Source organism: Stenella coeruleoalba (genome assembly GCF_951394435.1).
Source record: "Stenella coeruleoalba genome assembly, chromosome: 13".
Lineage (NCBI taxonomy): Eukaryota > Metazoa > Chordata > Mammalia > Artiodactyla > Delphinidae > Stenella > Stenella coeruleoalba.
Window position 1 is genome coordinate 5,167,878 of NC_137159.1, and position 14,954 is coordinate 5,182,831.

The window sequence follows — 14,954 nt, forward strand, 5'->3', positions numbered from 1 at the left end:
TTTCTCCAAAGAAGATATACAGACTGCCAACAAACCCATGAAAGAATGCTCAACATCATTAATCATTAGAGAAATGCAAATCAAAACTACAATGAGATATCATCTCACACCAGTCAGAATGGCCATCATCAAAAAATCTAGAAACAATAAATGCTGGAGAGGGTGTGGAGAAAAGGGAACACTCTTGCACTGCTGGTGGGAATGTGAATTGGTTCAGCCACTATGGAGAACAGTATGGAGGTTCCTTAAAAAACTACAAATAGAACTACCATATGACCCAGCAATCCCACTACTGGGCATATACCCTGAGAAAACCAAAATTCAAAAAGAGTCATGTACCAAAATGTTCATTGCAGCTCTATTTACAATAGCCCGGAGATGGAAACAACCTAAGTGCCCGTCATCGGATGAATGGATAAAGAAGATGTGGCACATATATACAATGGAATATTACTCAGCCATAAAAAGAAACGAAATTGAGCTATTTGTAATGAGGTGGATAGACCTAGAGTCTGTCATACAGAGTGAAGTAAGTCAGAAAGAAAAAGACAAATACCGTATGCTAACACATATATATGGAATTTAAGAAAAAAATGTCATGAAGAACTTAGGGGTAAAGCAGGAATAAAGACGCAGACCTCTTAGAGAACGGACTTGAGGTTATGGGGAGGGGGAAGGGTGAGCTGTGACAGGGCGAGAGAGAGTCATGGGCATATACACAGTAACAAACGCAGTAAGGTAGATAGCTAGTGGGAAGCAGCCGCATGGCACAGGGATATTGGCTCGGTGCTTTGTGACAGCCTGGAGGGGTGGGATGGGGAGGGTGGGAGGGAGGGAGACACAACAGGGAAGACATATGGGAACATATGTTTATGTATGACTGATTCACTTTGTTATAAAGCAGAAACTAACACACCATTGTAAAGCAATTATACCCCAATAAAGATGTTAAAAAAAATAAATAAATTAATTAAAAAAAAAAAAAAGTTAGGTACTGGTCCTGATTGGAAATGCTTGGCATTTAAATTTTAAAATATGCACATGAGTTAACCGGCACGTGAAGACCTAATATTTGTGCTGGATATTGGGTGGCCTTGTGAGAGGGAATGGAATTCTTCTTTTGCTCCTGGATGGATTTTAAAGAAGGTAGGTACGAAGTAATTTGACATAAGAAAAGATAGATCCAAGCATTCATTTTGAATGACCCATATCTCATTTTAAAAGGTGGGAATCTATGTTGAGACTGAGGGATTGAAATTTTTTTTTTTTTTTTTTTTTTTTTGCGGTACGCAGGCCTCTCACCGCTGTGGCCTCTCGCTTTGCGGAGCACAGGCTCCAGACGCGCAGGCCCAGTGGCCATGGCTCATGGGCCCAGCCACTCCGCGGCATGTGGGATCTTCCCGGACCGGGGCACGAATCCGTGTCCCCTGCATCGGCAGGCGGACTCCCAACCACTGTGCCACCAGGGAAGCCCCTGAAATTTTAAACTAAGTGAAAAAGATGTCGAGATTTTTCAAAAATAAAGGCACGAGACCAATGGTTCATTAATGTATTTTAAAGCATATATTTACTGTATACATTTAACATATTTAATACAAAATACATTTAATGTATTTAAATCATACATAATAAAAAAGAAAAGCAGATCATTCTATTAGAGACTATGATGATAGCAATAAAATTTCTCACGACCATATATTTTCACATATAAATCTTCTTAGTAATTAAATTCCTTTACTTTTTTTAGCCATCCAACTAGCACGCAAAATTTTAAGTGCTACAAAAATTAGACCACTTTCTTATACTGAAAATCTGATGAAAATCTCATTTTTCTTTGATTTTCAGTAGTATCTACCACAGCTGTTTTATTAAGTTGCCTGATTTTATTTTTTTTTTATTTTATATTGGAGTATAGTTGATTTACAATGTTCTGTTAGTTTCAGGTGTACAGCAAAGTGATTCACCTGATCCGTTCTTTTTTAGACCCTTTTCCCATATAGGTTATTACAGAACATTCAGTAGAGTTCCCTGTGCTATACGGTAGGTCCTTGTTGATTATCTACTTTATATAGAGTAGTACCACAGCTGTTTTAAACAGTCTCTGCTTTAAATTTTTCTGGAACATTCATGCCACACCCATATCTTCTAACCAGCCTTCCAAACTTACCCAGCTCTTTCCTTTCTCTGTAAGGCTGCACGCTATTTATCACTCACTCAGTGACTTTCATGAACAGACCTCTGAGGCCGTCAAGAAGGCCCAGTACTAAGGAGACAGATATATGTCTTCCAATGTGAAAAGTTGCAGATGTCCAGTGCAGATATGCTGATGTGCTGCTCCTCTATGCCTCTCTGTAAGAATGAATCGCCTCAAGTCAAAACTGCCTTCCTTTCCAGATCTTGTTCTCTTTCCACAGCTAAATAACTGACCTAGGTGATAACTAATAACAATAACAAACGTAGCAATACCAACACTTATTGAGAGTTAAGTTTGTGTCAAGAACTGTTGTAAGAGCTTCATTTGTATTTATTCACTTAGTCCCCCTGTACAGTTGTTATAAATTCTAATGTTACAGATGAGGAAACTGCATCACAGATGAGTTAGAAGAGTTTCCGGAGATCACAGAGGAAGTGGTAAACCCGGGATTTGAGCTCAAGTGTCTTGGCTGCCATGCTGCCTCCACCCAAAGGGCATTTAAAATCTGTCGCCTTTTAAAAATCAAGCAAGTAACCATCCTTTTTTGGCTGTTGAATAACTCAGCTGATCTGGCACCCATCCTGTGTCTAAACCTTTATGCAGAATCAACAAATGTTTTAGACCATTTTTTGGAAAGACCCAGAAAATTATTTGCATTAAAACTTGTGTCTGGCATGAAAGATTAAAAAGTTGTTTTGAGTTCTTTTTAAGAAGTTCCCACAAATAGGTCCAATTAAGCAAGCCCTCTGCAGCATCTTAGTGGGGTTTCAAGAACTGTAGGTCTGCAGCTGTAGCCAGGATACATTAATGCACGTGCTCTGAGGCTGAGGCCCTGTTACAGCAGCTCACACCTCGCTCCCTGCTCTGCTCGCAGCCCTGTCGGTTCTCCCAGAGCCCCACCCTGCACCCCGCATCCCAGGCACTGTCAGAGGTGTTTAGAGGTAGGGAGCTATTGTGGGTTCGTGAAGGCACCATTCCAGTTCCTGTGTCACCTACTGGCTCATAGAGAAATGCGACTTTGTGAACTTAAAATCCTTCAGTTCAATTGTTAGCATTAAAAATCTCTTAAAGACGTGCCCTTATTTTAAGGCCTAAGTTATTCTGCACCGTGTGCAGTCTCACAGTTGCTGAATGGGATTGAGCAGAGTGCCTGCATCCGGTTATGGAAGAGGGAGAAACAGGAGACCCATTTCTGTTGAATTCCAGGGTCTTCTGAGAGCCCACGACTATAGCTCAATGTTTAGTCTTATCCCCGGCAACCTAATGACAAGTTTCATCTTCAGACTGTGACTAGGACATTCACAGAGTAGAGTTAAATATTTGAATAATGCCCTTCATTATCAACAGGCTCATACACTCAGTCCCCAGAGTGTCAAGAGTTCTTTCTTCTGCTCAGCTTTTCTGAAGATCAGGGCTGCGAAAAAACAGGCAAGACTTCTGCTTCTTCTCTATATGGTTTGACTGCTTTTGCGGGCATCAGATAAAGAAGATTCTTCCAGAACCTTGAGTTATAAGACAGAGACTTATCAGCCTGCCACTTCAGAACTCTGTGGGATTTCAAAAGCTTCAGTGATTGAGGCAAGAAGGTGAAGTCACCGACTGGTGTAAATTCAATTAAGATGATTTTAATTTTCCTTTCCACTAGTGCTTCATGGAGTCCACTTTCAAGTTCATACCTGACTTCATTAGACATATAACTTTTACTCAGGACAATTATCAGTCTTCGGCTTTTCTCTATCAATGAATGGATTTCATCAACAACAGCTGAAAATACGAGAAGTGGCAGATTAAGAAAACTGAAAGGGTGGGCATGAGATTAAAATCATTTTGCACAGGGCTTCCCTGGTGGCGCAGTGGTTGAGAGTCCGCCTGCCGATGCAGGGGATGTGGGTTCGTGCCCCGGTCCAGGAAGATCCCACGTGCCGCAGAGCGGCTGGGCCCGTGAGCCATGGCCACTGAGCCTGCGCGTCCGGAGCCTGTGCTCCGCAACGGGAGAGGCCACAGCAGTGAGAGGCCCGTGTACCGCAAAAAAAAAAAAAAAAAAAATCATTTTGCACAGTCCTATTTTGTATTAACTCAAATTCACTAGTAAGTTTTTCTCTGAGATAAACCATTAATTCTCAACTTTATATGCCTATTAAAAAAGCAATCATCTACACAATGATATAATGAATACCTACTTGGCACTTTTTCTGTGCCATACCTTCTTCTAAATATTTTATGTATATTAACTCATTTAATCATCATAATGACCCTATGAAGAAAGTATTGTGATCACCCCCATTTTACAGACGAAGAAGCCAAAGCAGAGTGGTTAAGTAACTTGCCCAGAGTCACGTGGCTAGTAAATGGCAGAACCAGAATCTGAACCCAAGTGGTCTGGTTCTGGAGTGTATGTTCCTAAACATTCCACTATCTTGCCTCTTTACATGGATGGTGGAACATGGTAAAATTTGAATTAAAAATTTTTTTACAAAATCCTGCCATTATTCTAGACCGCAGGTTGCTAAATTTTTTCCTGTAAAGGGGCCAGGTGGTAAATATTTTAGCCTTTGTGGGTCATACAGTCTTTGTCACAGCTACTCAACTCTGCTGTTGTAACTCAAAAGCAGCCACAGACCACACATGAACATATGTGTAGAGATGTTTCAATAAGAGTGGCAGGCAGGACCTGACCTGTGGATGGAACACTGCCAAGACCTCTAGCAGGTTCTAGACCTCTAGCCCTCCTCAGATAGAGTTCTTAGCCAAAACTAATCATATCAAATATACAAACATTCTTTATTTTTATTTAAAAACTAAGAAGAAATCTGTTTTTAAAATGACTCCTAGAAAAATAATGGAAATATTGGGTTGGCCCAAAAGTTCTTTTGGCTTTTTCTGTAACATCTTCCGGAGAAACCCAAATGAACTTTTGGGCCAACCCCAATATAATAAAATTGATGTAATCGATGTAAAGTCAAGCAGAAATACTTTGTACGTGACAGAATGTCTTCTTAGATACAAAGAGTGATGCACAAAAATATCACAGTATTGAATGCATCTGACAATTTGGCATATTATTCCTTTTGAGAAGTTATCTATTACTAAAAAGTATTCTCTATTTCTGATTTGTAATATTTTCCCTTCTTAATTTGTAACCCAGGAGGAAAAAAAAAAAACACAACTGTTTCTTATTTCCTACTCTGTCCTAAATGCCCAGCTTAGAATTTGGCACAAGGATGGTGCTCAGTAAATGTTGGATGAATGAATGAGTGATGGTAACTAGGAAGACATCTGTATTGCATCATCTGTGATGCGTCAGCATCCAACATAATTTGACACCAGATTCCAAATCTCTGGAAGACTTCAAAGCTCTGCAGGACTTTCAGAGAAAACATGGAAATGTTACTAAATTTCTTTGATTTTGACTGTAATATACTTCAATATATGTGTTATAGACATTTGTATTCACATATTAATTAAAAAATAAAATTTCACAACTAAATTATTCTAGGAACCACCAATCTCCTTTTATTCATCCTTTGCCATCAGTCCTAATTTCTACTTCAATTTTCTCACCAATGTTAACGCGATAAAGAAGAAACATTTTCTGGTAAGAATTAACCTGTTTTATAGTCCAAAGGATCACATATTAAATTAAGAACTGGTTCTGCTGTACAAAATATCATTAAAAGAGGTATTCTTACTGTGGGGTATTTCTAGATAAATGCCTCATGAGAATGATTCTGGACCTGCTTCTGAGAATGGAATGCCCACTTCCTTTCTCCAAGACTCAGAGAACTGTGAAGCCAGGTGAAGAGACCAGGTCCCCAAGAGGCCATTTTTGGAAACAGTGCAATCTTCTCATCTTCTCACTACTGCTTGTATTGATGTAGCTGGTTATTTCTGGTTTAGAGGACTACTTCATTTGTTTGTTTTTAAGCAAGCAGAATAGCCTTCTGTACGGCTAAGCTCTTCATCTTCTAAAAGTAAAGATGAAGTTAAAGATGAAAACTCCACTAGTTTTCTATCTGATATTTCCTTTCTTACCTCTTCCAGGCACCACATCCCGTTCAAATATGCATAACTTATACCCAAAATGCTTCTCCAACACCCTGGGCAAAATCTCCACAGCAAAGGTGTGCTCCTCTCCGTTCTCGGGCCGACATTCTTTTAGGTAAGACACAAAAGCATCGTACGTTTTCCCATCTAGGAGATAAAGTTGACTCTTTTAATTAGTGTGAAAATAAGGGTTTATTTAAGTACAAATTTGAGCGAAAGTTCTGAAAAATGGGAACAGAATCATTGAAAAAGAAGAGTTAAATATTGCATCCTCACCTCTAAATGCATCGAACAGTGTGCATTAAATATGTGTAGTTCGTTGTATATTGATCATACCTCAATGAAGCTCTTAAATAAAAGAATAAAATATTTTTCATAGAAAACAAATAATTCTATAACTTAATGACAAATTTAGCTCAAAGTGAATTAACTTCGTTATTTTTATATTAGTAAATTAGAACTTGTAAATGTGAATAATAAATCTATATAAACTCAAAGGAAAAATATGAAAATTACTTTATGACTTTGAGGGGTTCAAGACTTCATGGGAGAGGTAACTGTAGCTATGATGGAAACAGCAAGAGAACTAGAATTAGAAGTGGAGCCTGAAGATGTGACTTAATTGCATGATGAAACTTTCAACGGATGAGCAAAGAAAATGTTTTCCTGAGATGGAATCTACTCCTGGTGAAGATACTGTGAAGATTGTTGACCTGACAACAAAGGACTCAGAATATTACATAAAGTTAGTTGATAAAGCAGCAGCAGGGTTTGAGAGGACTGACTCCAGTTTTGGAAGAAGGTCTACCATGGGAAAAATGCTATCAAACAGCATCCCATGCTACAGAGAAATCATTTGTGAAAGGAAGAGTCAATCGATGCAGCAAATTTCACTGTTGTCTTACTTTTAAAAATCCCCACAGCCACTCCAACCTTCAGAGGCCACCACCCTGATCAGTCAGTAGCCATCAACATCGAGGCCAGACCCTCGAACAAAGACCCTACAAAAAGATTATGACTTCCTGAAGGTTCAAATAACTTCTAGCAATTTTTAGCAACAAAGTATTTTTAAGTTATGGTATATACATTGTTTTTTAGGCATAATTCTATTTTACACTTGATACACTACCCTATGGTGTAAACATATTTTTTATATGCACTGGGAAACCAAAAAATTCGTGTTACTAACTTTATTGCGATATTAGCTTTATGCAGTGGTCTGAAACTGAACCCGCAGTATCTTCAAGGTATGCCTGCACATTAAAAAGTCTTCCATGTAGCACACCACTATCAAGAAAGTCAAAAGCACACCACGATCAACAACCTGGGAATAATATTTGCATTTTAGATTATAGACAATAGGCTAACCTCCCTAAAATGTAAATAGCTGCTAAAAATAAGCTAGCAAAAAAAAAAAAAAAGTCAACAACCCAGTAGAAGCATGGGCAAAGAATATGAATGGGTACTTTGAGAAAGGAAATACAAATGGGTCTTAAACACATGAGAAGCGGCTCATACTTTTGCACAGTAAGCAAAATGCAAGTGAAAACTACACTTCGATACCCCTCAGATTTTATCTATCAGATTGGCAAATATCCAAAAGGTTGTGGGTAAGGCTATGAGAAAAAAATGTACTCCCGTCCTTTGAAGGTGGTAGGCAGTAGAGAAATATGGAGCGCAAATTGGTAATATCAATCAAAATAACAACTATATCCACCTCTGCACTTCTAGTAATTCCACGTTAGGGAATTTTTCCTTCAGTTACACTGCACACATGTGAAACAATAACTGTACAAAAGTTATCCGCCACGTCATTTCTGCAGTAACAAAAGGTCTTAAGCAACCCAAACGTCCATCACACGGTGACTAAATAAACAATAATACATCCACAGAAATAAAACACTGTGCAACCCTAAAAAATGAGAGATTTTATAAACTAATATGGAAGGGTATCCAAGGTATAGTACAGCAAAGTTCAGAATAGGGCACATAGCATGCCAAGATTTGTCTTTTAAACAGGAGTGAAATAAGATTCTCTGTTCATATTGGTTTGGATGTACATCAATGTGGGATGGGGTGGGAAACAGGCACGGGACAAGTATACATGTATAATTTCTGAGACTTTTGGTGTTTGAACTACGTATGTCCTACACACACACACACACACACACACACACACACACACACACACACGGAAACAAAAGCAAGTGCAATGGATTAGATTTATTTTTTAAAATTTGGTAGCTATTTCGAATCTTGAGGACTTCTAGTCACCTGCAAAAATAGAGAAACTGAGACAGTCGCCAGATAGAAGCTGGAGTAGATGAAAAGTGGCAGATCTAGGGGACTGGAACTCAGGTCATTTGGTGTGCACTTCAAGGTTCTTACAAGTACATCATGCAGCCTCCTTTGCCAGGTTAAAATAATGAACCATAATACAATTCTTTATTTTTTTGGCCTTGCCACGTGGCACATGGGATCTTTGTTCCCTGACCAGGGATTGAACCCGTGCCCCTGCACTGGAAGCACAAGAGTCTTAAGCACTGGACAGCCAGGGCATTCCCAATTCAATTCAATTTAAATGACCTTTATTGAGTGTGAACTTTGTAAAGGCACCAGATGGCGTGTGAGCAATGACATTCAGACACACAGTCCCTGGGCCTAACCATCTCACAGGGCATTTAGAAGGACACGACACACATGCATGAAACAATTAGAGAACAATTTTTGGCAACAGATAAGTAAGCACAAGAAAAAGTGGCCCAGACAACATTCATAACGGACGCTTTGTTCAGATCAATTTTTCTTATGGAAAACTTCTACTGCCAATATGTCTACAATATAATCAAAATGAGGTGAAGATTAATGTTTATTTATATAGCTTCTTAATAAAACTGTAAAATAAGAAATCCCAGCATGACGACATTCGTTACCTGTTAAGGTTTCATCTCTTCCCAAGAAATGTCTATAAAATAGAACCAAGTCAACTCTATAAATGGCACACACGGTCACCAGGCACACAATGACCACTGAGATCAAAACAGCTACGATCATTCCTCTAGTGAAGATGTGGCCGGGGATGTCAACTGGGTCTTCTAGAAAGAAAAAGAAAATGAGAAAAACTAGAGAAATTTCACCAGCATCTTTCGCCATCACTCTGTGGTGGTCAGCTTTCACCTTTAACACAAATCTACTTGTCTACCCAACACATTCCACTGAGTTACTCTGCAGCCCTGCCTTTAGTCTCCAGTGGTGACCGCTCTGCTCCATAAAAATGTGTACAAGGGTATTCAGAGACGTGAACTGAAAGCATTACGATGTAGTCTGTCCACACTTTTGGAAGTTGGATCTCTAGGATGATAAGACACTAGGATGAGATTCAGAGGGGCCCACACCGAAACCTCAGCTAGCGGCTTGGGAACATAGATGGAGGTGCAGAACCTTGAGAGAGCAAGCACTGAGCTGAGTCTGTGTGGGCTCCAGCCTGGCTCCATCAACTACTTTGTATCCTAGAGAAAGTCACTGACGCCCTAACTCTTAGTATTTCATCTGTACACATAATACAGCTATCAAGCTAGTGATATTTTCTCCTTCACTTACAGGGTTGCTGTTTTGGAGGAGGGTTAAATATTACACATAAGTAGTTGACACAGTGCCTGGCGCTCAGCTCTGAGAATTTTTGTATATTTTTATATGAAAGTGTCCTTTGAGAAAAAAATTACGTTTCCTAGATTGATTCAGTTTATGCTCATTGTGGACAACATGAGATACCACAGAGGAGTATAAAGGATAGAATAATTATTTAATAACCATCCCACAGTGTGGCAACGGCCACCGCCAACAGGCTAGTACATTTCCTTCCAGGTTTTGTTTTTTCCCTGAAAACATTTACTTAGTTGGAACCATCTGGTGGTCACTCTTTATTTCTTAACATTATATTAGAAGCATTTCTCTAGGTCTTTAAAATTATAATTCCTATTATCTCAGTATTTAGATCGACTGCAATTTTTCATAAATATACAGAATGCTGCAATGAACACAGGCATAAATCCTTGTCTATGTTTCTGATTATTTCCCTAGAGTAGATTCTAATGGAGGTGGGGTTTCTAGGTCAAAAAGAGCAAACATACATAAAACTCTTGCCATCGTGACACAATTTGAGGGATTATCTTTCCGGTAAAATTAATTATTAGGATGTAAGTAAGCAACCATCGTTGCTTGGTAAGTGAACTCTGAATAAAGCCAGCCCCTGGGGTTCCTGCATCTCTGAAAGGCTTGCATATCTATGACTGTGCCACACAAATACCACTCTCACGTTGGCCCACACACTCCTCCAGGGATAATGGTGGAGTCAAAGACCCTATGCCCCACACAGCATTTGTGAGCCCAGCAGAAGGAAAAAATGATCAGGGTAGAAACGTCTATGGTAGAGAGAGCACAGCCACGCGTTGATCTAGGACAGTTTACAGCACGACTTCTGAGCAGCTCCTGAGTCTGTGGCCCTCGGTTGGACTGTTTCGGTGGAGGATGCCCTCCATCAGGTGGGCACTGAAAAACTCTGAGTCCAGTGATCAGAGCCATCAACTAACTGTCCACTTGCCAAGTCCAGGGACTATCCCAAGAGAGGGAAGCCTAAGTGAGTCTTTGTTGAACGAAAGACCACACCCAAGGGCCCCTGTGCCCAGGGCCCAGCTAAGGTAGGGTGGAGGCAGCAATTACTCCTGGACCACTGGTCTCATCCTACACGGAGCAGCAAACTTTCCTCCTGTTGTTCAGAGTGGGCCAGAGCTGCCCGGACCACCTCCCCTGTGACTCACCAACCCTGAGCTCTACCTACCTCCCCGCTCTGGGCCCCTGGTTGCTACAGAGGATTGGAATATGTTTGAGAGCAGAAGAATATGCTTGAGGTTTTCATTCTCTGCTTGGAATCAGGGCACAGGGGATTGCAGCAAGGGCTGAGCACCAGCTCTGCCACTGAACGCCTGTGACACAAGGCAAACCCTTCACCTCTCAGGAGCTTGGTTCCTGGTGTGTAAGATGAGGAAGTGATGAGCGACGACAGGTCTCTCAGCTGCTACATTCTAGGTTTCCACAAACTGCCAAAGATAAAATTTCTCACACCTTTTTTCAATAAGATGAAGCTTTTGGTGTCTATGCCTCCCTCGCTGGCTGCAGTGCAATTATATGAAAAGTTCAGATTGTTTTCATTAACAGTCTCAATTCTCAGTATTTTTGAAGCAAGCCATTTGCCTTCTGAAGTCCTGTAAGAGAGGAAAATGGTTTAGCAATAGGCTTTGTGTCATTGCCAACACGTTACCCATGAAAGAGGAATTTGTATGTGCAAATACATCTGCACAAAGACACGGCTCTGTGGACTCCAGGGAATCGTCCCCTTCTGGTGGGCTCTCTTCAAGTGGGAGCCTCCTGGTCCCCGGGGGTCTCAGCCCTCCTGAGACCATCTGGGGACGGCGCTGCAAACTGCCTAAAATCAAAATGCCTGGGAGGTAACGATGCTCAGTTGAAAACACAAGAAAATATTCTCTCTCTCAATTACAGGCACACTTCACTTTACTGAGTTTTGCTTTATTATGCTTCGCAGATACCGCACTTTTTACAAATTGAATGTTTGTGGCAACAGGGTCTCAAGCAAGTCTTTTGGTGCCATTTTCCCAACAGCATTTGCTCACTTTATGTTTCTGTGTCACATTCACATTTTTTCATTATCATTGTATTTGTTAAGGGGATCTGTGATCAGTGGTCTTGGATGTTACTATCATAATGGTTTGGGCATTTATTTTAGCAATAAAGTATTTTTTTTTAGCAATAAAGTATTTTTAATTAAGGTATGTACATCATTTTTTAAGATGCAACGCTATTGCACACTTAACAGACTGCAGTGTAGTATAAACATAACTTTTATATGCATGGGGAAATCAAAACATTCACATGACTTGCTTTATTGTGATATTTGCTTTACTGTGGTGGTCTGGAACTGAACCCTCAGTATCTCCCAGGTGTGTCTGCGTTTTCCCCCATTCCTCCTGTCCTGACGACTCAGCATTCCTCCCACTGTGAAGTCTCCACCAGCTGTGACAAGGCCGCGTATCGTTAATACAGACGCAGATTCATATCAAGTGTGTCCTAGCAGTTCTAACGACCACTCTTCTTTTGTTCAGCATTTAAAATAAATTAAAACCACTATTCTCAGACACCCCCAAGCACATGAGAAACACCAATTAAGCTGCTCCGTGAGTGTCAGAAAATGACCGGAGGCCACCAGGAGCGGCCAGCTCTCTTTCTCTACTAAAAGGACTCAAGCCACCCTGTCCCTGATGCAGGGCACACGCTCTTGGCGCCTGCCTCCTGCTAGGGGCAGGCTCTGAAGGTGCGCCGTCAGCCAGCACTCCCAGGTGTACTCGCTCACCCGGCAGGCCCCCGCAGCTGGATGTGGTATCCACTGTAGCCTCTAACTGTCTCACATGCATTTTAGAAGAGAAGTCATAAATCTGTACAGAAGTCACCCACCCAGAAATATCAACCCTCTAACATCAATGTAAAATCCACAAAGAAAGTTAAAAAAAACCCCACCGAGAAGCCAAAATAGATGACATAAGTTCATGCGCCCAGTATAAAGAAAGGTTTAGCCTCGCTTAAGCCCTTAGTTTAGCTGAAGCTCCGCTTCTAGTAAGTTTGGTGAATTGGTCTTCTGTGCCTCCAGAGATTAACAATGGATCATGAGAAGGAGGAAATGCAGGAACCCGGTGGGGGACAGACACTGAGGACAAGATAAAGTGGCAGGATAGCCACGCAATCCAGCTGAGCCAACACTCCATGAGCACTAATCACGCACCCGGCTCTGGGCGAGGGGATAAAAAAAACCTCACAAGTGCAGCTAAGGTGACAGACACCTTCGGACCACTACTCCCTAGAACCTGAGTGTATAGTTACCTTAATAACGACAGTAATGACCCAAAGCCATTCAGAAACATTGTAATGGACACAGGCTTAGCATGTTTTGTTTTAATAAGTATAACCACTCCTTAATATAGGCTATTTAAACTAGACGGCATTTGGAAATTTTTGCACCAACTCTGCCTCCTAGATATTTATATCTAACCATTGCCCTGTTTGCGTTTTCTAGCTGTTCTTCGTGCGTTTCTAGTTTCCATGAATGGACTCTGACAGGAGAGTGCCGTCATAATTACGATCAGTGGCAATGGACCAACAACGATGTCACAGGGCAGGAGACTGGTCATTTAAATTAGTATTTTCTCGGGTCATCACTGGCATCTGACAATCTTTGGGGACCCTTCTGGACTCGAGAAAATTCCTCACTTCTCACCTTTAAGAAAGATAATCCCTGTAAGGAATGTTCTAAAAACAAGCTCTGAACTATCTCTAAAGAGCAGTGTCTGTGTCAGCATATCTCACGCCCAGCAAAGAAATCCACCCACCCCACTCCCCCTGCCACACACACAAAGCTGTCTTCAGAGGGCTGTTTCTCTCTTTGTGATTTCTGGTAATTCTCAAGTATCTTATAATGAATTCTTTTCAACAATCAGAACAAAGAAAGCTGTCTGTGCAAGCCAAGTACAGGGCATAGATCTGGACAGGTAGCCATAGACGGATGGCCTACCTGTGTCCAGGGCTGCCCCCAGGGTCCTCAGGGAAAGGAACTGATGACGTGCTTTGTCACCTATGGATACCCAGCGGGCCCCACGGTGACACGTGGGCAACACAGCTAGGCACGTCTACTGCACACAAGGGGCCCGCAATAACTTGTATGTGTCCCAGGCTCCTGACCTGGTCTTTTCTCTGGTACACTAGTAAAAACAAAGCATTTAACACAATTTTCAAAATTCAAATGACAGTGGCCTAGGTAATCGCTCTTTTATAAGATGCTTAGGTAAAGTCCCCACCCCATCAGATCCTGACTGACCAAAAGCTACTTCTGTAAGGCGATGCTAAAAAGCCTCATTGACCTTCTTTTTCTTTTTCTTTTTTTTTGCAGTACGCGGGCCTCTCACTGTTGTGGCCTCCCCCGTTGCGGAGCACAGGCTCCGGACACGCAGGCTCAGCGGCCATGGCTCACGGGCCCAGCTGCTCCGTGGCATGTGGGATCTTCCCGGACCGGGGCACGAACCCACGTCCCCTGCATCGGCAGGCGGACTCTCAACCACTGCGTCACCCGGGAGGCCCTGACCTTCTTTTTCTAATTTAGGTCTCAGCAATAAATTTCTGCATAATGCGTCAGCCTTGAGTATGCGAATTATAAAATATGTAAGTTATGAGTTAAACTCATCTCAAGCATCCTGTCAGCCATTCAGGAGTCTGGTGTTTTTATCTCATATATATATGATACTATATGATTTTTGTATATCATGATATGTATTACATATATCACATATTCATACCTGATTCTTGTCCCTTCCTCTTCGTGTACATTAGGATCTTTTCCATTTTTTTTCCAGATGTTCCAGTAAATCACGTCCTTTTCATTCAGCAAGGCAGAGCAGTTGAGCTGTACATCTTTTCCTAGGTAGAAGTTGACAACCGATGTTCAGATTTTAGAAACTCAGGTTTCTCAAAGGTTGAAATTAATACAGCCAATGTATATTAACCTAATGTACAACGACAGTATAGAGCTGCATCTAAGGAAAAAAATGCCTTGTTTTCCAATTAAAAAAAAATTATAAATCAGAGAAATTAGGTTGCA

General features: G+C 41.1%; 1 protein-coding gene across 2 annotated transcripts in view; it reads right to left on the reverse strand.

Annotated features, from left to right (window-relative positions):
• Positions 1-2,288: 2,288 nt before the first annotated feature.
• The window catches only part of IL18R1 (interleukin 18 receptor 1), a 38,747-nt gene continuing 26,081 nt past the window's right edge, over positions 2,289-14,954 (reverse strand). For both annotated transcript variants that reach the window (XM_079940297.1, XM_079940298.1), the window contains 5 exons: positions 14,653-14,773; positions 11,360-11,499; positions 9,172-9,333; positions 6,227-6,385; positions 2,289-3,958 (listed from right to left, as the gene is read on the reverse strand). In XM_079940297.1, the coding sequence (XP_079796423.1) occupies positions 3,603-3,958; positions 6,227-6,385; positions 9,172-9,333; positions 11,360-11,499; positions 14,653-14,773 (938 nt within the window). In that variant the 3' untranslated portion in view covers positions 2,289-3,602. The remainder of the gene's footprint in view (positions 3,959-6,226; positions 6,386-9,171; positions 9,334-11,359; positions 11,500-14,652; positions 14,774-14,954) is intronic.